The sequence below is a fragment of the Eurytemora carolleeae genome, unplaced genomic scaffold (assembly GCF_000591075.1).
Source record: "Eurytemora carolleeae unplaced genomic scaffold, Eaff_2.0 scaffold259, whole genome shotgun sequence".
NCBI classification, from domain to species: domain Eukaryota; kingdom Metazoa; phylum Arthropoda; class Copepoda; order Calanoida; family Temoridae; genus Eurytemora; species Eurytemora carolleeae.
Window position 1 is genome coordinate 123,711 of NW_019396517.1, and position 23,446 is coordinate 147,156.

The 23,446-nt window shown below is 33.7% G+C and overlaps 1 protein-coding gene across 2 annotated transcripts in view; it reads left to right on the forward strand.

The window, feature by feature from the left end:
- LOC111704728 (uncharacterized) overlaps positions 1-23,446 on the forward strand; it is a 28,250-nt gene that overhangs the window by 306 nt on the left and 4,498 nt on the right. For both annotated transcript variants that reach the window (XM_023477055.1, XM_023477056.1), the window contains exons 2-28: positions 232-274; positions 699-808; positions 1,104-1,180; positions 2,015-2,115; positions 3,945-4,064; positions 4,530-4,769; positions 4,843-4,926; positions 5,283-5,340; positions 5,622-5,763; positions 7,389-7,526; positions 7,985-8,066; positions 8,455-8,568; positions 10,868-10,971; positions 11,302-11,387; positions 12,234-12,332; positions 12,779-13,399; positions 13,901-13,962; positions 15,436-15,520; positions 15,961-16,475; positions 17,257-17,352; positions 18,366-18,481; positions 18,923-19,004; positions 19,152-19,652; positions 20,306-20,529; positions 21,178-21,272; positions 21,934-22,055; positions 22,512-22,571. In XM_023477055.1, coding sequence (XP_023332823.1) covers positions 245-274; positions 699-808; positions 1,104-1,180; positions 2,015-2,115; positions 3,945-4,064; positions 4,530-4,769; positions 4,843-4,926; positions 5,283-5,340; positions 5,622-5,763; positions 7,389-7,526; positions 7,985-8,066; positions 8,455-8,568; positions 10,868-10,971; positions 11,302-11,387; positions 12,234-12,332; positions 12,779-13,399; positions 13,901-13,962; positions 15,436-15,520; positions 15,961-16,475; positions 17,257-17,352; positions 18,366-18,481; positions 18,923-19,004; positions 19,152-19,652; positions 20,306-20,529; positions 21,178-21,272; positions 21,934-22,055; positions 22,512-22,571 — 4,164 coding nt within the window. In that variant the 5' untranslated portion in view covers positions 232-244. The remainder of the gene's footprint in view (positions 1-231; positions 275-698; positions 809-1,103; positions 1,181-2,014; positions 2,116-3,944; positions 4,065-4,529; positions 4,770-4,842; positions 4,927-5,282; positions 5,341-5,621; positions 5,764-7,388; positions 7,527-7,984; positions 8,067-8,454; positions 8,569-10,867; positions 10,972-11,301; positions 11,388-12,233; positions 12,333-12,778; positions 13,400-13,900; positions 13,963-15,435; positions 15,521-15,960; positions 16,476-17,256; positions 17,353-18,365; positions 18,482-18,922; positions 19,005-19,151; positions 19,653-20,305; positions 20,530-21,177; positions 21,273-21,933; positions 22,056-22,511; positions 22,572-23,446) is intronic.

Genomic DNA, 23,446 nt, shown 5'->3' on the forward strand with positions numbered 1-23,446 from the left:
CTACCCTCACTACCCCAACTACCGTCTATATGGGTCCAAAAATCGTTCTTTAGGAATATACCCTAAAGATCTGACTACCCTACTCACAACATTACCCTTTTATCGTTGCGATTAACTTCAAAGCACGATCAGACGTTTTTTTTATGCTGATAAGTGATTAATTTCGTTAAAGTGTCAATTGTATATTAATTTTATAAATATATCTAAATCCAATAGATTTTTTCTTCGCAGATAAACTTGTAAAATGGGGGAGTCGCAGGATTCCTCAAAACAGGTAAGTTTTATTTGTTATTTTGATATATCTAAAGATGTCAAATTTTCTGATTTCTGTAAGTAATACACAATTATAACATATTGGGAATGGTAGGTGAATTCCTAGTAGAGTATTTTTGAACCACCCCCCCCCCTCTTGTCATTTTGCACATCCTTCTTATGTATGCAACACATAGGTGTAGTTTAGACATGTGGCCGCAGCGCCGGCCCCCTGACTTGTCCTAGCCGTGGCGCTCGGCACCCTAGCATGTCATAGACGCAGCGCTTGGCCCCATAGGCTGTCCCATAGCTCAACTCTGAAATAATCAAAACAATTATAAATTTCATGTTGAACTGTTTGTGGGCGGAAGGGGGGGCCCGTCCTAGTCTACGATTTGGGGCAATCTCAGAAAACGATTTCTGGATCCTTTCTTTATATTAATTAGATTGATCCTGAGCTTGAGGCGAGGTTAGATCAAGATTATGTATCTCAGCTTTTCAATAAGATAAACTGGGAGTCTAGGAAGAAACCAACAACTAGAAGGAATCCAGACAGGTTACAATTACATATACAAGTCCAGGGTCCACATTTAAGAAATAATGAGAGAATTAATAGTATGGAATTCTGAGATATATATTCCCCTGTAGAATTCTAAATCAGGGGTATTCAGTTTTGATGATATGGGAAAAACTGAAAAAAAATGAGATTTAAGGGGAAGTTATATTTACCCTTGAAAACTTATTTATTTTTCGAATTCAGCGATTAAACCCCAAGAAAGGGGGGGGGGTGATAATTTGTCATGAAAGAAAACACCCCTGTTCTAAATTCACCAACAGTTCCTTTGTTATAGATGGATGCACCCTGATGTGTACGAGAAATCCTATACATATAAATATTTATGGTATAAACTGGAACCAGAGCAAATAGGTAAATAGGTCCCGGATCCGATAGGATAGGGTTCCGCAAAAATATGAGAATTCAAGGGAATAAATATCATCCTATCTGTAACTGTACTCTCAAACCCCCAAACTCAACTGTCGAAAAAGGAGAAGAAGAAAAATCTAAAACTTAAAATTAATATTTTTTAATCTAATATTTTGAATGGTTGACCTTTTGGCATATTAAAATGCTAAAAAATAAGAAGAAAAATGTAAAACCCTTTTTTTGGTTAGACCTGGATCCGGATCCATTTTTTCTGAGCGGATCCGGATTCCCATAAGAATTAAACTTGTTTTACTTGTAGTGCATAATCAAGCGCCCCACTGCGAGTGAAATTGTAGATAAATAGTATAAATCTTCCAGTCTGTTTCATAGGCATTACATTTTCATCTTCTTATTCCTCTGACTGACGGAGTTTCAATTGCGAACAGTGTGCTTAGGATCCGTTTCATCCAGACCATAAACATATGATAAGATTTATTGATTTTTGAACAACTGTAAAATTCTCCATTTTTCGCTTACTGTTTTGCTAAAACTTGTTTAATCATCCAGGGATTAAGAAATTCTTAATAATCTCTTATTTTTCAACAGTTCAGATTTGTGTTTTGTAAGCAAAAGAGTTATTAAAATGGTAATGGAGCTCTGTACTGATACATTTTGACTATTTTTTTTGCTTGTTGTAAATTAAATAAGGCCAAAAAAGGCAAAATCTGCATGAATTAAAAAATTTCGTCAAAGAAAATTCAAAACTAGTGTAAAATTTATCTGAGTATTTTTGCCAAAAAAGTGTCCCAAAGTTGTGATGTGAAATATTTTAATTAGATTTGAGTAATCCCTTCGATGTTGATCCTGGAAACCCGCTGCGTCCTAAGCTGGAGAAGAAGAAGGGTCGGAAGAAAAAGGAAATTACTCAGATGGATATGGTAAAAAATATGTCTGCTTTGTTCTGTTCATAAAATTTTAATGTTTTGTAAAAAATGAACTAACTCTTTTTTATGAACATATAACTTAATAAAACAATGTCTTTACTTAAAACAAAAAGTCATATATTTTTTGTTCCTTTTTAGATATTGTTCTTATTTCATAATTATTTAGCGAACAATACAATTTGCTTCGTTCAAGCATATTCTTTGTCGGAGTTAACATTTTTAAATTTCGCAGATTTTTTGAGAGCCTTAAAACCAGAAAACACCTAATGTAAAAAATCCGAGACTGCGATTTTAAAAAATCTGGAAAATACGGCTCAGGTCTAAGCTTTCGTTGGGCCTTACTTACAGCTTGAGCTTTTGGATTTAAGCTGCATCTTATTTTCCACCGAGTTGAGTTCAAAAAACCGGTTTAATATTCTATTTGTTGGATTTTCATGGTAGGAATTGGCGCATACCGGGTTCACTCAACATTGAACCTTATTCTCCACTAAAATCAACCAAAGTCGGTTTTATTATAATTGGGCCTAACTCCTTAAGTCGAGCAGAAGATCTTGCAGCTGTCAATCACGTGACACTAGCTGTCGTTAGAGTTGGGTCGAAGATTGGGTCTTAAAGTCGGGTTTAAGGAATTACGACGCGAGCCAAAGTTTTTAAATCACGGGCTACGGATATATTATGATTTTTGACAAAAGATAAAAAATCTGTAATTTTTTGCTAAACAAAACCTGTACCAAAGTTCTAGAAATACATTTGGAAAAAACACAAATTTCTTGCGGAATGCGGATCTTGTGATCGAAATCGTCAGTTTTATTTTTTTAATTTTTTTCTGTATTCAGATTTTGACAAATTCAAAAGTTGTTAAATTTGCATGAATTTTAACTTTCATGATGACATAAATTATTTTCATATGTTCATTTCATTGTTAATCTTTATTTGATTTGATGGCTAAAAAAATGAAAATGTCAAAAATGAGAAACGAAATAAGATAAAATACCAAGAAAATATAAAGAATCGGCTCAAAATAAGCAAACTTGTCTGTTACAACATTTACATTGTACCAATGGACATGCCTTTGTTACTAACAGAAGAAAACAAGGGTCTTTAATACAGATGTATTATGTACTAGCTTGAGGGTGACATGGAAACGCCTCAACACGGAAATTTCTCAAAAAACGGACTCATAAAACTAATTTAATGTCGTCTTCTCTCATTAAAAAAATATTTTAACAATTATTTTACCATTAATTTAGGGTATGTAAGGTTGCGCCGTAGGCTACGGAGGGGGCCGAGCGCTGCGGCTAGGATGGGCTAGGGGGCCTAGCGATGTGACTAGGACAGGCTAGGGGGCCCAGCGCTGCGCGGCTAAAACAGGCTAGGAGGGCGAGCGCTTCGGCTATGGCTGTGAAAATCGTTAGAATATAGTCTTTTTAATTTAAAGTTGAGAGAAGACGACATTAAATTATAATTCTGTTTTTTTTTGAGGCGTTTCCATGTCACCAGCTTGGGAACCCAGCGTTGTCATAGTTAAACCCACCATTCACCCACCCGTTCTCGTAAATTACGATTTTACCCATGTTTTCCCTATACAAGTGAACCCACTCACTCTAAACCCATCTAAGAACATTCCCGTGGTTCTCCCAAATTCCCCAATCAAAATTTGAGACAAATCGGTCAAGGGGTTCATGCGTTATGATCGGACAAACAAAAAACAAACAGAGATTACAACTTTAAATATATATAAAGATAGAAATCATGCACTGTAACTCCTAATACATCTCTTTTCTAGAGATATCCCGAAAGTAAATTAAGCTCGGATCATTTAGATGACCGAGGGATTGAAGGAGGTGAAGGAGGGTGAGGAGGAGAAGGAGGATGAAGATGAAGGAGATTTTATTGATGAATATGGAAACATTAAACCTGTGGGGATCCGAACTAATAGAAAGGTAACCTATTTTCCACTGTGCAGGTGTGTACAAGTTACAAGATTCTTTGTTTGTTTAAAAAAAGATGGGTTTTTACACTTCCTAAACAAACCAAAAAGATCCAGAAATTCTAGATTTAAGTTAAAAACGGAAATATGATTCAAACAGAATATACCAGGGAGAATTATTTTTTATTAAGGGCCTTTATGATGCTTCTACTTTAAATTGTTTATTTCCCCAAATCAGACATAAAAAAAATAGTTTTGCTCTCCGCCACGAGATGTCAGAAGTTAATTATTTTTTAACATGTATATTGTATAATGTATACAGTATATCCCTGGAAATATAGAGTTGATTTTAAATGTGGATTGGAGGTTTGTTGTTGATGAATATTTGCATAATACTCTAATTTTACATTATCTGTTAACAGACGGAAGTAGAGCTGTATTTTTTGTTATATAATCTTGAATATTATTTTTTGTTAAGGTTCATGATACTGAGTCTGAGTCTGATAAAACTCCAGTGAAAAAGTCGGCTAAAGCAGCTGCGGTAGAGCAAAAGGAGATTCCTCACAAGACACGGGAAAGAACAAATGCGCGAGCTTTCAGTCATCAACGAAATGCGGGAACTGAGAAACCGGTTTCCTCTGGCTGGAATGATCTTGACGGTGGGGCCGCCATTGAAGGGGAACATGTTCGTAAAATCAATATTTTCTCTAAAGAAACGGTAAATAATAACTGTTCTTTAATCATTTTTTAATGGAAAAAGGACGGCTGTTATTTTTTTAAATATTGTTTAGGAGTTTTTTGAGTTTCCACGTATAAGTAACTTAAACTATGAAGAACAAGACTCCTTTCTCTATCTACATTCTAGATACATGAAGGTATGACAACGCATTTAAGTTTTCTAAAAATCTTTTGTATTTTTATCAAAAACAGGCTTTCAGGGCGCTTATTGTCCTCGTTCCTATTAACAATCTTAACTTTAAACTCTGGAAGTCGCCATTCTTAATCTTTTTAAAATGTTCGCGGCTTTTCTTGGCTAATTATTGCATTTTCAAACTTAATAAATTTCGACAATTTGGACCATCCATAAACCTTCCCTGGGCCGATTACGTGAGTTTCTCAAAAATGTTGGGTTCGATCGGTTCAGCCGTTTCACGTTTACTGGAAACAAACAAACAAAAACAGAAGCAAAGTATTTATATGTATTTCTAATGTGCTTTGTCTAATGTTCTAGGGTGAACTGCACAGTGGACAAGAGCAGAGATATTCAAATCTTCTTGAGCTTGTTCAAGGAACAAATATTTTAGAGTTCAAATACAAGTCGAGGTTACGTAATTACAAAGTTTGTTAATGTTCTTGTAAACTGGTTTTCATAATATTTCTTCCACAGTTTGTAAATTGTGTTTGAGGAAAATAGTTAAAATTTAAAACGTATGCCCCCCCCCTTTTTTTCGAAAATCATCATTTTCCAAAAATATTAAAGATCTAGAGTCAGTGGCTCCCGCATTTTTAAAAAGACTCTTTATTTTTGCAAATTGTTAAAAAGAAGTTAAAATAATTTTGCTGGGTGCAGAGGAAAGACAGGAGTATCTACGGTTTGCTCGGGAGATAAGCAAAGATAGAAGTTCAAGATATAATTATATTGCTCCAGATCTGGATAAATATGCTTCAGAACACAGAGGGTTTAGGATATCTAGGGTCGCTGTATTTCCAAGGTAAACCTAACTTCATTTAAAAGCATTTTTCCATTAATAAATTTAGTTTTTTTGACCTCATAGAATGTAAACCATAATTTTTCTATAACTATTGAACCAGTATAAAATTAAAAGAATGGTAAAATTAAACTGAAAAAATGACCCGAAATTTTTATGTTAGTCTGACAGTAATTAAATTATTTTAAATATAAGTTTTTTTCATTTGCATGAAAAACAGTATTTGTCTGAAAAAGAAAAAAGATAGATAATGAATAGGGACTGGATAAAAATAGGATTAGAGGGGGTATACATTTGGTCAATCTGATATTTTACACAATTTTTTCTTTGTCCTACTTTCATTTTATCAATTCATATGTTTACCTAATTGTGAGAAATGTGGGTAACTTATGTGTATATTTTCGTATTTAAAAATATATTCTAACACTAAAATTTATATATATATAAAACCTTAATAAATCTAAACTGGAATTTACACTTGAAACATTCTTAGACTTTAAGAACGCTTTTGATTGCTGTGATTAAGACATATTTTTAAAAAACTAATTCATTATGGTTTCAAAAATGTGGCCTGCAACACCTGGTTTAAAAATTATCTTATTAACAGAACTCAATATATATGTATAAATGGATTTTTTTCAACAGAAAAAATATAACATGTGGTGTTCCTCAAGGAAGTGTTCTAGGGTCCCTGCTGTTTCTTCTTTATATAAACGATTTTCCCCGAGCAACATCTTTTTTTTACAGCCTCTTTGCAGATGATACTAGATTTTTTAAAGTCATCTCATATTGCAAGCCTAAACTTGATGCAAACACTGAAATAAAAAAACCAACAAAATGGTTTCAAGCAAATCGTTTGACACTGAACGTCTCCAAAACAAAGTATATAGTATATAGAAAAAAAATATGCACTTTGACCCCAGCATTTGTAATATATCAATAGTAAATTTGTTGGACTTAAATTTGATGAATTTTTAAACTGGGTTTTTCAAAATTGAACATATCTCGAATAAAATTGCTAGCTCAACGTTTGCGTTGTCCTAAATTAAAAAATATCTTACAATTAAACATTCGTCTATGAAAAATATGAATTAAATTGAATGTAAACCAGTTTTTAGCCACCGAAACCGAGTTCATAGTGTATTCCAGAATAAATTTGTGTACATTAAATAAATTCTTTTCTGGTCCGCCGTTAAATTTTGCGAACTGAAAATGGATGAACTGTAAATAATCTAACTGTAAATTTATTAACTTTAGTTTGACCACCTGTAAATTAATGAACTGTAAATTGATGAAGTGTAATTTGATGAACTGTAAATTGATGAACTGTAAATTGATGAACTGTAAATTGATGAACTGTAAGTTGATGAACTGTAATTTGATGAACTGTAAATTGATGAACTTTAAATTGATGAACTGTAAATTGATGAACTGTTAATTGATGAACTGTAATTTGATGAACTGTAAATTGATGAACTGTTAATTGATGAACTGTTAATTGATGAACTGTTAATTGATGAACTGTTAATTGATGAACTGTAAATTGACGAACTGTAATTTGATTAAATGTAAGTTGACTAACGTTTGTTTACAAAATATATTCTTGTTCTGTGACTGTAAGTGTTCAGGGAGTGGACTAAGTTTAAAGACATAAGATTAAGCTGTGCTAGAAAGGAGCAGGGTGGAATGAATCACTACGCCATGAAACCAGCAGAGACCTTGCTAGAGCTCGGTACTATTCCAAAAGCAACAGTTCCTAAACCTAAGTATAGTTTTTTTTTTATATTTATTTCTTAAATAAATATTTTTTATATCAATTTATTTATGAATCTCTTTAAAAGTTGTAAAGTTAAGCATATTGCTTTAAGAATTCGGAGTTGGGTTTTGTCTTAATGGGTCCGGATTCAGATTAAATGGGAAAATATCAAACAAAAACTGTCAGAAATTTGCTTTTAAAACTTAAATCTGAACTGATAAATAAAGATAAATTAATAAATTTCTTCATTTCTGAATGGTTCATCCAGTTTTAGCATAAAAATCCGCATATAAATAAGAAGAAAAATAATTTGAAAATTTTTCTTTTGTTCTAGAAGTTAGTAAGTTTTAAAGAAATGTTCATGACCTGGATCTTATCCATTTTTTGGGGGGTGGATCCAGGATACGGATTCGTATCAAAATGAAATAAATCCCTAGCACTGATACACAGTACATGTTTTATTTTTAGAAATGAGATCCAGATCCCAAAATCCTACCAAAGGATCGTGAACAAGTATCCTACAGATCCTGCAATTATACCGGGATCTCAGGCAACCAACAGCTCTATTTTTAAACATACCACGGGGCTGGCATAGGTTTAAACAAAACTACGAAAAACTGCGCAATGTTAATATGCATGTCTTCCAGATGAGGATTGCTGCGTCATAATCATAAAATCATAATTTCAACTAGTGCTGGTAAATGGGGGGAGTAACAATGAATTTTATTTTTTTTAACCTGGGCAACGCCGGGTCTACCATCAAGTAGAATATATTTTCTTTAAAAATCCTTATATTGAAAACTTGATTTCCTACTAAATAAGGGGGCGTTCATGGAAACTGAGAAATTTAAGGGATGTCAGAATGAATTTGAATTATTAAATAATTTGTTTGGGTTTTATTGACTGTTATATCCTTTCATGAGTTGTTGGGTCCTTAGGGATTTAATCGCGGAGACGCAAGAAAGTTCCGTAAGACAGGTCAGGAACCGGTTTTACCTCCTGGTCTCCGGTACACAAAGGGGAAATATCTTCATAAAACCTGCATCCTTCAGGTAGGATTAATCCATGGAACAGAATTATAAGAGGGGATAGATAGTGAGTACATTTTTTAAGTGTTGAATGGGACCGAATATTCAAGGGAGATTCAATTTTTACAGTCAGAGAGTGGTGAATGTATGGGACAGTTTGCAAGGAGACATTTAAAACTATAAATCCCAAGTTGTTTAAAAAAAAACAATTACAATCGATATGCTGGAGACATTGTTTGAATAAAAATAGTGTTAAAAATAGTTAATCAGTAAATCTCTAGACTTTACGCAGATATTCTCAACTGCGGTCTAGAGATTATTTTACCATTTACTGAAACAAAAAAGTAACTCGCCATTTATAGAGTGGAATGTCAGTGTGTATTGAAACCCCCAGAGGAAGGGTGTCAGCAGAGCTTTCTAAGCCTGTTGAGTTGAAAACCTGACTAAACCTAGACAAGATATAGGACTATGAATGAAAGAAGAGGAATACAGAAACTCAAAAAAATCAGGGATAAATTACACGCTAATACCGGATTAAGGGGTAACAGAGCCTTCAATAGACTTTAAATCAAATACCACAAAATTGTTTTTCACCCTCCCCTCAATGGAAACTGGATTACTCATGGCAGACCTCTGACAATGGTAAGGGAAAGACAGTGTTTTATAGCGATGGGACCGCATGCTTAGCTGGTTAATTTCCTTTAATAAATCTTTCAACGGGGGAATACGTGTTAACAGTGAGGACTATGTTATATCTCATACCTGTTACCCTTACACCCCCATCCTCATCCTTCTCATCCAAACCACCTAATCTTTCTCCTACCTGCTCCACAAGTTGATGTCACAACAACTATTTGTAGAGGCCTCAAAACGTAGAAACAAGAAGAAAAAAGAATATTGAACAGGAAAAATTGGAAGGGAAATCTCTGATCATAAGCTCTACACTATCTATTTATTCTGTTAGCGAATGGCGACAAACATTAGAGATGGGACTAGGAGACATTCCCCCTTCAGTCTGACAGAAAATACATTAGAAATATGTGTTTGTTTGGAACTGAATCAACAAGTTGAATTCAGTTCCTGACACATCTAATGTGTGTACTGTAGAAATGGGAAAGGAGGCACCTGAACTTGTTTCTTAAGTTTACAGCATGGCAAAATTGGAAGGTTTTTTTAAAAAAATCTTTTTTTTTCAAAATTAGCCAAAATGTGATTCAAAGATGTATGAGCAAGAAGAAAATGAAGAACAAATAATATAGAAAAGTCAAACATTACATCTGATTAACAATGCTATCATTTGAAGTATTGTCTGATCAAGAAAAAATATTAAGGAATTTTACAAGCAAGAAAAACGACGATAACAAACCAAAGTGTCCAAGGTAGCATTGTAAATCGGGCATTTAATCAAATTAAAATTAAAGATCACTCAAGAAATAATCACTTCAAGAAATGTGCTTTATTTATTGATTTTAATACGAAATTTCAATTGAACTTTTTAAGACAAAATCAAAATCAATTTAACATTTATCAACAATCAAATATTAAGATTAAATATAAATATATCTTGCTCCATACAGCACTCTCAGTCAGAGATTGGAACTTTTGTGATATTGTAAATCTTGAACCTTTGATCTTGATATCCAATGTGGGCACTTTTAAATCTGAGGATTAATGCGTGATCCCTCAATTAAAGTAATTCCTGCTAGGTTTGACCATAGCTGGATATTAAAGAAAGGAATTAAATTAATCTGTAGATCTGCATAATTTGTAGATCAATGCTTAAGTAGATCAATGCTTAATCCCGAGGTTCACAACATTAAAGTTCAAACTTCCGAGGTAGGAATTTTGTGTGGAGTATCATTAATCTTGAACTTCCTTCTTCTTGATATCCAATGTGGACACTTTTAATTTGAGGATAAATGCTTGATCCCTTTATTTCAGTTAGCCCTGCTGGTTACGAATATCACGGGATATCATAGAGGAATTAAATTAATCCGCTTGTCTGATAAAGATGGAGAATTTGATATCAATGGTTGATCTTGAGATTTCAACACATAAGTTCTAATTTCTGTTTATATGATCCTTATCTTGTCTAGTCTTATCTCATTATTTTATGAGCTTTCTTTTGAAAATTGATTTGCAACAATAAGCAACCTAAATATTGCTTTTAACGATATATTTTGTTTTTCTCTAGCTGATAATTGATAATATCCCTCTGCACTGTCCTCATTGATCAGATTTGAGTTAAATGGGTTCTGTTGTGAATTGTAGATGGCACACTCTCAAGTGAGTTTGACAATTTAATAAAATGTTTTTTGTGCAGGATCCTAATGCGCGTAAGTTAGCCGGGCACTGTTTACCAGACGTAATTATTTCGGCATCTGCGCTCAAATGCATCATGGACAACTTCTTCCCAACCCTTGACAGGTGCAGAATGTTTAACAAGAAACAATTTTTTCGTTGAAATCTAATATTGTCTCAATATAGTCCTAATCAGAAAGACTCTGAATTAATTTACAATTAATCAGACGACTTTACAATCTAATATTACAAATATGATTTATGAAACGATATTTACAAAATAGCCCCAGTCCATCCATTTCCAAAATTTGGTCTGCCTTTTTTTTGAGCATTTAAAATTGCCAGAGATATATGTAAATTCGCCTGATTCACTGTCAATAAATTCAAAGTCTTTCCGATTATGACTTTTGACTGTTGAGTGAAGATAAACTTCCCAAATTTCATATTTTTTTTTAGAAATTGGGAAATCCCTGTCGAGATTCAAACATTCGACCAAGTTGTAGATGGGAAGATAAAGAATAGGAAAACCGTTGTTTATATAGGTAAATCTATAAGCTCTTCGCTCATATATGGATATATGTAAATATATTTATACATGTATTTTTTTTGAGGAAACCCATTGGTGTCCTGGGGGTAACAGGCTAAAAAAAATCGGATTTTTTTTTAAATTTAGATTTTTAAAGTTTGAATTGTTTGTTTAATTTCACTGGCAACGCCGGGAACATCAGCTAGTAGAATATATTCTGATGTATTATAGTTTCAGAAAATTTTTAACTTTTCGTTTTTTGCATTAATCTGTTTCGCGAAAAAAGCGAGAAATTTGTTTTCCTCCGAACGGAGTGCGAAAAATTTTCGCAATTTTCGCGAAACCATTTCCCCATTTCGCTGGAAACCCTACCAAAGACCAGATTAAATAAAAAGTGAGTTGTTATTCGTTAAATCTGGTTCCTGGAAAACGCGATCTGGTAGTTATTCTTTTTATTAGTTTCCTTTGTACTGTCAGGGTTTTTGTTGCAGTTCTCAAGGCGTACACCAGAATTTGTGGTGGGAGGAGGGGGGGGGGGGCTTTATAGCACCAACCCTACCTGTATTCGCCTTTGCTGCAGCTGAAACGATGTTGTCACTACCGATAATTTTCTAGTTCGTCCTTACTCAAAATAATTAGTTGCTCTCAAAAAACCGTGACCAGAGTTCGATTATAGAAAAGATGGAAAAAATAAATCTCACTCATCGTTCTTCCGATTTAGGATGAAATGGTACCGCTATCAATGGTACTACTATCAATGGTACCGCTATCAATGGTACTGCTATCAATGGTACTGCTATCAATGGTACCGCTATCAATGGTACCGCTATCAATGGTTATAATTGTAAATTGTTTAAAACAGGGAAACCGTTTCTGGCCAAGCAAGTTACTGCTGTGGATAAGAATAAGATTGCACTCAAGAATTCAATCAAGACAATGATGCTTCATGATTGGAAGGAAGGTGAAATATTCTCTTTTAAACATTTTATTTCTTTCTTAACATTTGTTTAAAACATTTTACTTTATTTTTCTTCAGAGAGCTGAAGGGGGGGGGGTTGGCGCCCCTCCCCCTCTTATGCATTTCACCCAAAGTACTTGTATTTTAAAACTTTCACCATAACAAAATTCGATTTTCAAAAAAGTAACAATTTAATAATAATCGGAAAAAAAAATAAATACCAAGGTTTTGATGCAATTGAATTCTGGGAATGTATGGGGGAGGGGGGCTGAATGGTCTTGTTATGGTTAATAAAGGGTAAATTGTAAGATTTATAAGCTCAAAGTCAGCTTCTAAGCATATTGCAGAATACTTCAGTAAACAAGTTTTTAAAAAAAATTGTTATTATTTGCAAAATCTGAAGAAGAAAAAATATTACATCAGATCGTAAAAATAAATGTTTGTTTAAGGAAAGCATGTCACTGACATAGAGAAGATTGTTCCAGTTCATGACGTAGGCGATATCTTCGGAGATGCCAGTAGGATAGACGATTTAGAGACTTTTGGTGAAACTATGGCAATGATTGGTTCGGTTAGGGATACTAACATCGAGATGGATGGAAAACTCCGAGAGGGTTTGATTGAGGAAACTAACATGGAGACGGATGAAAAACTCCGAGAGGGTTCGGATTCGGAAGATATTGGAGATTTAATTATTCAGACGGACGGAGGGTATCCTGAGAGCTTGGGTTCCCTGAGCGGGACTGACGAGTTCAACAGCCGGGAGGTTGAGGAGACGGATGACGTAATTGAACTTGATGAGGAGCTGGAGAACCTTCTGAATGAGGATACAGAGAACCCCGAGAACATCAAGGATATTTTTCAATTTATCCAAGGATTTAATAACGGGTATCTGGACGCTTCTCTGGGTCAGCTGGACGGAGGGTTGAGTAGTGAAAGTGAGAAGGAGGAGGATCTGATAATTGATCTGAACCTGTCCTCATCAACCCAGGAACCTGTTGCTGAGAGGAGTACAAGGTTTAAGGGACTTAAGAGAGTTCCAGTCTTCAATGGTCAAGCGAATTTGCCTGGTAAATTTTATAATTGATTAATTAAAGGGACTGTAAACGTAATTTTAAGTGACCCTCCATGCAAAGATTATAAATTACAACTTTAGCCTTAAAAGCTTAATTTAGTGAGTAAGTAAGTAAGCAAGTAAGCAAGTAAGCAAGTAAGACAAGTAAGTCAAGTAAGTCAAGTAAGTCAAGTAAGTCTTATCAAATATGATTTTGATAAAAATGTTTATAATTTTTAATTGTGGTTTCTCTTCAAAAATGACTTGTGCATTTCAACTTTGGAAAATATAAAGTAAATATCAGTATTAAAAACTTTCTAAGCTATAAAATGGCATTTTCAAATTATCGGTCAGATAGACGTTTCATGGGTACTTTTGTGAATCTGGTATTCCCATCTTTGCATGGGAAGTCACTTAAAATTACGCTTACAGTCCCTTTAATCAATGATAAATATATTATTATATCTAATTATAGTTTAGATTATAAAAGTTTACCCTATAAAATACTAATTTTTAGAAAAGGTAAAATCTAGTTTAAGCTCCGTAAGTTCTACCGCCTCGACAACCCCGGGTTCAAAGGTACGATTTTAATAGGGGGGGGGATTTTCTTATATTACTGACTAATCTGAGCCCGCGATTTAAAAACTTCGGTTCGAGCCGTAATTTCTTAAACCCGACTCCCAATCTTCGACCCAACTCTAACGACAGCTTGTGTCACGTGATTGACAGCTGCAAGATCTTCGGCTCGACTTAAGGAGTAAGGCCTAATGAAAATAAAACCGACCTTGGTTGGTTTTGGTTGAGTATAAGCCTCAATGACCTATGTTGAATATTGTTCTTATAAAAACCCGGTATGCGTCAATCCTTACCATGAAAATCCGCCATATAGAATATTAAAGCGGTTTTTTAAACTCAACTCTGTAGAAAATAAGATGCGGCTTGAATCCGAAAGCTCAAGCCGTAAATAAGGCCCAACGACAGCTTAGACCCGAGCCGTATTTGCTTGAATTTTTTAAATCGCCGGCTCTGCTAAAATGAAATTGATGCACAGTGTATGTATATCCACACCTCCCCCATCCCACATACAATTTAATATTAATAATAGTTCATAACCTCTGAAAGTATTTAATTGTTGGAAATATTAAAATCAATTTAGGAAAGAATAATTATTTTTTCCTTTGCGGCCTGTCTGCATATGGTTGTAAATATATATATTGAGATGTTATTGGTTACTAGCCATTTTTTTCTAAAGAAAGGGGGGAGGTAAGTTCTTTGTCTAAAAGTATTATTCAGGCTTAAATCTGTAATAGCGGAAAGTCCTATTTTGAAAAATTGTCTGAGTACACATTTTCTTGAACAATCATCCAAAAGAAAATTCCGCGCGTAGTAAAAAATTTTGAGATTTTTTATCGCTGAAGATTTGAGCTATTTTGGAACTTGAGGGTTTTCTTTTAGGATTAAAGGCATTTTTTGGGAAACTTATGTAAAATGTTGAATGAATAGGCGAAACATATTTGCCAAATGTTAATTAAGAAGGTTTATATTTAGTTGAAGCAAATATTAATTAAGTATGTTTATATTTAGTTGAAGCAAATGTTAATTTAGAATGTTTATATTTAGTTGAAGCAAATGTTAATTAAGTATGTTTATATTTAGTTGAAGCAAATGTTAATTTAGAATGTTTATATTTAGGTGAAGCAAATGTTAATTAAGAATGTTAATGTTTAGGTGAAGCAAATGTTAATTAAGAATGTTTATATTTAGGTGAAGCAAATGTTAATTAAGAATGTTAATGTTTAGGTGAAGCAAATGTTAATTAAGAATGTTAATATTTAGGTGAAGCAAATGTTAATTAAGAATGTTAATATTTAGGTGAAGCAAATGTTAATTTAGAATGTTTATATTTAGGTGAAGCAAATGTTAATTAAGAATGTTTATATTTAGGTGAAGCAAATGTTAATTAAGAATGTATATATTTAGGTGAAGAAAATGTTAATTAAGAATGTTTATATTTATGTGAAGCACATATTAATTAAGAATGTTTATATTTAGTTGAAACAAAACGAAGATTCTTCATCTAGTTCAGAAGAAGAGATGGCCAATGAGGATTTATTGTCTAAAAAACTAAGTATTCAAGGTGAGAGATATTTTAAGGCAGTTAAAAGCAGTGCTTGTATCCAGATCTACTGGATTTGCATGCAGATTGCAAACTATCAACCAATGTAGCAAATTTAGTTTTTACTTACTTACTTCTTACTCGGTCAATCTCGACTAAAGGAAAAATAAGGAAAAAACAAAGACAATTCAGAATAGTTTATAATACATTCCGAAGGATTGTAGATGTGTGATTTTCGAATATGTGTGGGTGGGGGAGGGGGGTAATTAAAATTCGGATATAACTGGAAAATTATCCATCCTACCTAATACTTTTTACACAAAAGTTCATATCTTCTTTCCAAAAATAAAACCCTTAACCAAATTGTCGCTTCCTGCAAACATGCGTAATATCTAGGGGAGAAGAAGAAGGGATGGGGAAAAGTTACTTCAGAATAATTATATACCCCGGATATTTTACAGGGAATGCTAAAGAGGATGAGAGTTCCACCAGCTCAGAAGAAGAAATTGACGAGGATTTGATTGAGCGAAAAATGAGACTTATCCACGGTGACAATGAGTCCCCAAATCCACTATCAGCGTCAAAATCTGCCAAATCGTCAGGAGATGACAGCTCCAGCAGTTCAGAGGAGGATCTGGACGCAGATCTTGTAGAAAAGAAACTCCAACTTCTCCAGGGTAAAATAGAACCTGATGTATCGCAGACCAACCCTAAATCCAACAATGAGGATGAGGAACCTAGCTCAATGAAAAACCTAGAAAAGTATAAGCTTTTGAAAGGTGGACCATCTATCCCTAGACTGTCTCCGGATCTTGTACACCAGAAGCTAAACCAAACACAGAATAAAGGAAAGCTTGAAGCTGGAAAGGATACGCCTGAAGTCTTGAAATCTGAGTCTAGTGACTCTGAAGTTGAAGGAGAAGATCTGATGTTGCAGAAAATGGCCGCTTTACAGAAAGTAAATCTAAGTTCTCAGGTCAGATATTTAATGGAGGTAGTGCATAGTGTTGATCCGGGTCGAAATAGTTCAGTTTTATTTCAACGTAATAGTGGCAAAAAAAACTATTTATTTTGGTAGAAAAAAAACTATTTATTTTGGTAGAAAAAAAATTATTTTGGTAGAAAAAAAAACTATTTATTTTGGTAGAAAAAAAGACACATCTTTAATCGTTTTGAGTTTTGGTAGAAAAAAAAATTGGTAGAAAAAAAAACTATTTATTTTGGTAGAAAAAAAACTATTTATTTTGGTAGAAAAAAAAACTATTTATTTTGGTAGAAAAAAAAACTATTTATTTTAGTAGCAAAAAACCATTTATTTTGGTAGAAAAAAAACTATTTCTTTTGGTAGAAAAAAAAACTATTTAATTTTGGTAGAAAAAAAGACACATCTTTAATCGTTTTGAGTTTCAGCAAAAAATTAGCAAAATATACGTAGCAATGTATGTAGCATTGTATTTAGCAATTTACGTAGCAATGATTTAGCATTAAAGCGAGGTTGTAATTTTAACTTTAATACCGGATTATCCACAAAGGATTTGATTTTAGAGACGACTGCATTCACGATTCTCGGTAACTCGGTGTTTTCTTAGCGGAATTAAAATCAAGCCATTGTAAGACTATTCTTCAAAGCAAAAGGCTTAATTCTACATTGGAATCATCATATATCTATAGAGTTCTAGTCTCATCCCTATCCTGTTATATTGTTCCGTCCATTTTCGTTTTATTGTTCTAAATAATTCAAAAAGCATATTCGTCAGGAGTTGTTTGGAAGTGGGAGTGAGGGAAGCGATAAAGAAGAGGAAGTAGAGGAGGAAGATCAAGAGGATATTGAATATGTTTCTTCCAAGAAAAAAGTGGGTAAATTTTAATAAATATCTTGTTAATGTTTGAAAGAAGTGACCTTTTACTTAAAGAGTGCCATTAAGGATTCACTAAAAATGTTGTCTGCGACACAATGACAAAAATCTGGAATTAGGCAAATTATGGCCTTTTTCTTATTTCAAAAATCCGCCAAAAAAGGTTACTTTCTTGAATGGTAGTTTTTAAGCTTGTAAAATGATCATCAATGCTTCGAAAACGGTTCAAGAGGTTTCATTCATTGTGAATCATTTCTGGAACTATTTTGAATAAAGGGAGGGTAATTATTTTTAGAATTAGGGGAAGAGAGTGGAGAAATGTTCAATATTTGAAAAATCGAGGAAAAAATAGGTTTTATTTCGCTGAAAAAAGCATATTTGATAATATCACTGATTGATCTGAGAAATTGGATTGTGGTGAAATAAATTGAAGTATCATAATGATAGATAATTTATAGAAAAGCATGTTTAGAAATCATGGTTGGAAATGGTGGGGGAAGGCTTATGTGAGCTTAGCCTCCCCCCCCCCTCTCTCTTCTCCTTGGAGACTTAACAATTACTACTTTACAGTGAAGATAAGGAAATTTCACTTTACCAAGGGTTCCCAAGATCAATTTTGCTTACAAAACAGAGCGCAGCGAGGGATGTTTTGTCGGCAAAATTGGTCGAGGTAACCCGTGGTAGTTAAAATTCCCTTAACTTTCCTGTACAGTAGTTTTTAAAGATTTCAGGAAAAAGCAGTTGTACACAATTTTAGAGATGAAAATGCGCAAATTTGTTTATGAAAACTTCGCAGAGCAGGTCGTTATTTTACTTAACCTATCGTCCCTCTGTTGGGATAATCATGGGTCGGTAACGTTGGTCTAAGGGCGGTAAAAACCATTATTCCGGAAAGTATTTAGGATACAATAATTCAATCCCAACGAGGGCTGAGCCTGAGTGAGCCCCCCCCCCTGGAATGTGAAAGGTTAATATATAAATGATATAAGTTTAAAGATGAATGTGTTCAGGTTCGTCCAATCTCTAGTAGTGGATCGGAGGAGGAATCAGTCATCACTTCCTCCGGAGAAGAAATCCTGAAGAAGAAACTGGAATCTCTAGGAAGGGGGATGGCTACAGTCTCAAGGTAGTTTTTAACTGTTCTATAAATAACTTTCGTTTTGATAGTTAATATTAAACTGCTTATATAATATCTGAAATACGAAATGCCGGTACATGTCAAGCATTAATATCAGATTGACGTAAAACTAGAACCAATTGTTATCATATTTATGAAAAGGTTTTTTTTTGCCAATTTATTCCTTTTTTTTAGCCAAACAAAAATAACAAAAAAAATTGTTAATCTTGAACCAGATTTTATACTCAACCTTGTCAAGTCATTCTAAACCTGGATCATATCAGTTCTATCTGCTAATAATCTTGAACCAGTTTTTTAATAAACATTATCAAAACAATGTAAACCTGGATCATATTTCTCCTATCCTATTTTTGATTCCTCCTTGATCAATTTGAAAAATGAATGCAACTCCCTGTTTACTCGCTTCACTAATTAACTTTTCTATTTCAGAGTGAAGAGAAAGATAGTTGCTGAAGAGAGATTAAAGAAACTGGTTGATAAAGAAGCAGAGAAAATAGATCTTCAAAATAAAGTACAGGATATTTTTTTTTTGCTTTTTTACTTTCCCTTCCTTAAAAATAATTGTTTTCCACTGAAGAAGAATGGACACAAAGATTCTAAAATCGAATTTCCCCCCCCCCCCCCCACATATCTAATATTTAAAAATGTGTACTTTTAGAACCGGGAGAGACGAGCCTCTAAGAGAAAGATGGCAACCGACCTAGAGAAAGAAACAAAGAAGAAAGTACCTGAAATTCTTAAAACTACAGACATCAAGATCACTCCAGTAGAAACAGAGAAACCAAATAAAGTTGAAAAGCTCAAGAATGTTCTAAAACTTGAATCACCCATGGAGAAGACGACTTTCAAGCGTCCTGTCAGAAAAGCTAAGCCAGATAAATCAACCCTGCCGGTTGAGGATTCTATATCCAACCCATCCAGTCCCAATAAAATTGGTTCAGCGCCTATTTCGACTATTCCTACTCCAACTAGTCCTATTCCATATAGTCCTACTCCAACTAGTCCTTCTCCTTATAGTCCTGTTCAAACCAGTTCAGGTCCATATAGTCCTCCTCTTCCTACTCTTGGTCCTCCTATTCTAGCTTCATCCCATCTTCTAGAACCTTCCACAGTTTCTTCAGCTAAGAGCAAGCAGAAGAAGACTGAAAACATGTGGAAGGTATTCAAATTCAATATTAAAAAAGTTTTTTAGGGGGGGGGGGATATTGCTGAACGCTTAAATAGACCTTACAGAAGTATTTAATTCAAGATTTGTTAAGAAAGAATAAAATGGTATTCCTGAGTTTCTGTCTGTAATCTGTAATTGGACAAATCTTATCCATTTCTCACTCGTCTTCCTCGGTTATAATTTTACAACAAAAACAACAAAGTTTGTCAACAAAGCGTGTCTTGTACAAGGTTATAAAGTGCACCGTTGTTAATTTTGTATTACACTCAAGGTTGTATATAAAGTTAGATACTCTGGATGCGCTCCATGTAGGTAAATGTCGTCTTCATTTGCAATACATCCTCATGTGACGTCACTGATTCTTAACTAACAATCATCACATTTAACAATATTGATTGTGCTAACAAGTTTGAAGCTAAAAAATGCAATTCTATTCAAGTTATTAATATGTGAGTTCGTCTATATTTAGTGAGCTGCAAAATTTATTATTCTTTAAGATAAGCAGTGAATTCATATGAGTGTCTATTGCTGTAAAGTCGTATTTACCCACATTGGAGCGCATCCAGGGTATCAAACCTTATTTTACAATTCCTTGATGACACTCTTCAAATGAAGTGTAACTTAAATTGTGTAACCAAATTCAGGTTGCAGAAGCAGATGTAGTTACTCCTGTAGTGAATGAAAAGAATGATAACTCCTTCCAAGATATGCTGGAGAAGATGAAGAACGTGCAGAAGAAGAGAAAGGAAATCGAAGATAAAGAGAAGCCATCTTCCACTAATAAACAAAAATTTAATTCTGGGAAGTCAGGATTTGATTCATCTCATGGAGTTGGTTCTACAGCTGGATTTCTCGATAATCTAATGAGGTATTATGACAATATTCTTGGGGGAGGGGGCCGGTATCGAATGATCTGGGGAAAGATCTCATGCACTCGACACATTATAAAGAACCGTTATGGTAAATCTAAGCTCAAATACCAAAATCTTTAAAAATTTGACAAAAATCGTTGAAACTTTGGAAAATAATTAGAAAAATTTTTACATTTTAAAAAAAATAGTGACGTTAAAAAAATTTAAAGGATCACAAAAAATCTTGTTTAATATAGGGAATTGTACACTGTATTGTACAAGACTGTCAAGGCTGGTCGCTATTTCCAACAAAACCAGAAAAGCCCATGTTACTTTTTGTTATTGAAGCTAAAGATATGCAGTCCTTGAAAACTGTATATTATACATGTGTAATCTTATCATAATTTATGATAAAATACTTTATTTGTACATTTTTCCGACCTTTTTTGCCATTTTTAGAAAATCTCTGCTCTGTAATACTGTAACCATTTAAGTGAGCGGTCACATTATACAATGAACAGGTTTAAGAAATTGGGCTTTGAACATGATTTGTAGAACTTCATACTTTTACGCTTAGGAATAAGCAAGAAAAAAAGACCGGGAATATTCTGCCCGTCTTAAGTTATTCCTCGGCAAAAAAAACTTGTTCACTTCTGTTTGTTCAGTGGTCAGAGTAAACTGTTGATAAAGGAGATGGAGGAGAGAAGAGAGAATCTCAAGATGGAATATAACGGAGAGATGCTAAACAATATATTGCCAGGCAAAACAATCAGATTATTTTAAATCTTCAAGAGCAGCATACAATGTCGAACATAAAACTCGAACGCCGCAGATGACGTCGACTGTTACATGAATAGAAACAAGTGTAAATCATGGAAAAATTCATTTTGTCCTGAAATTGAATAACGCCAAAAATGATTGACCCTAAAGTATTTTTTATACATTTTTCTCCGCAGAAATTCATTTATCTTAAATTATAATTGAAAACACAAAAACCTTGTTTTTCTTCAAAATGTTAAATGAAAAAGGGGAAAAATAAATTTAATGCAGTGGTCAGGATCCGCAACATTTTAGGCTCATGGATCCGGATCCCCAAAAATATGCGGAAGGGGCAAAATATCAACCAAAAACTTCAAATAAAAATCGGTGCTCTTTAAACCCAACTCAGAACTGTTGAAAAAAAGAGATTGTAAAATATTTCCGCAAATCTGAAGTTTTAAAATCTAAAAAAAAATAATAATTTTAAAATTCTTATTCTGTTTTAAAAAATCAGTAAATTTAAAAGAAATGTTTATGAGCTGGATCCGGATTCATTTTTTATCAATGCGAAACCAGGATCCGAATCCAAATGAAATGGATCCTAAGCACTGTTTTTAACGAAGTGTTGAATGCACCTAAGATCTATATGTGTATTGGTGCAGGGTTGGGAAGGATTGAAGAGTATCTACCTCCTCCCCCAGGAGAGAATGTCTCCTACAGGGTCTGGAATCTATGGTGTAAAGAGAATCCTGCTTCAAATCTGAGAATGATTGTCAGATCAAAGGTAAGAATTCATTTTTATTTTTGTGAAGAGGAGGAGGGGTAGGTGGAGGTGGAGGGGATAATCATTTTGTACATCCCCTAATTGAGGTGCTTCAGATATCTGTATTTGACTATTTCAAACATCCTAAAAACTCTTCCTGGACCAAATGAAAGTATGGGGGAAAATAAAAGAAAGTGGAAAAGGTCTCATCTTTAACTTTTCTCCTTACGCTTCAGGGCGGGGAGGTAGCCAAGTTAGATCTTGAGCATAATATACAAAGTTACTCACAACGGATGAGACTTTTTTATGAAGACCTAAATCTCTTCATCCTGACGATCTAAAGATTCAATTTTAATTTTGTCTCTTTAGTTTTTTGTTAAATTGAATAATTTGACGTAGGATGTAAAAATTTTCAAGATATAAGCAACCATCGTCTCTGAAGTCTCATCGTTTGTGGGTAATCCTGTTTAAAACCAGGTTGCTGGTTTCAGTCCCGAGTTTGGTTGCATAGTTCCCAGTGTTAAACTTGAATATCAGGTAGAAATATGTTTATTTATAGAACTGCCTTGTCTTAGTATTTAGGATAAAACATGGTAAGTTATCAACAACATAAACTGAATTATCAATGGTTCAAACAATAATTTGAACATTTTTGTTTGCTTGGGTGATTAAATATCCGTAAACCTAATTTTCAAAAAAAAATTAACGAAGTGAGGAATTAAATGTCTTGAATTTAAACCGCAAACATAAAAGAATGAGTGAGAATCTGAATAAGTTGGTTGGATAGATAGATTTTTGAATTAAAATCATGCAAAGATATTGAAACTGAAACCCCTTCTCTTTATACGGATATGAAGAAACTAAAATTCTTTGATTCTCAATTTCAAATTGACAAATTATACTGAGTTCTTTATTTTAATCAAATCGGGTTGTTGATTGATTGGTTTGGTGTTACATTAGTTTCTTGGTTCATATTAGTCTGTGGAATCATTAGTTTCTTTATTAATTGGTTTTTTTTTTATTTCAAAGGTTTGGTGTTACATTAGTTTCTTGATTCATATTGGTCTCCGGAATCATTAGTATCTTTATTAATTGTTTTTTTTTTATTTCAAAGGTTTGGTGTTACATTAGTTTCTTGATTCATATTGGACATTGGTCTCTGGAATCATAAGTTTCTTTATTAATTGTTTTTTATTTCAAAGGTTTGGTGTTAAATTTGTTTCTGGAATCATTGGTTTCTTGATTATTTTTTAAATTTTTTTATTTCATTGGGTTGGATCCGGTGTTCAATGTTCATTGAGCACTGGACCCATGCATTTTTCTCAATTGGAAAGTTATCAACTGTTAGATAAATGTATTGGAGCCGGTGCTCCTTTACACCATAGTCTTTACACCATAGTCTTTACACCATA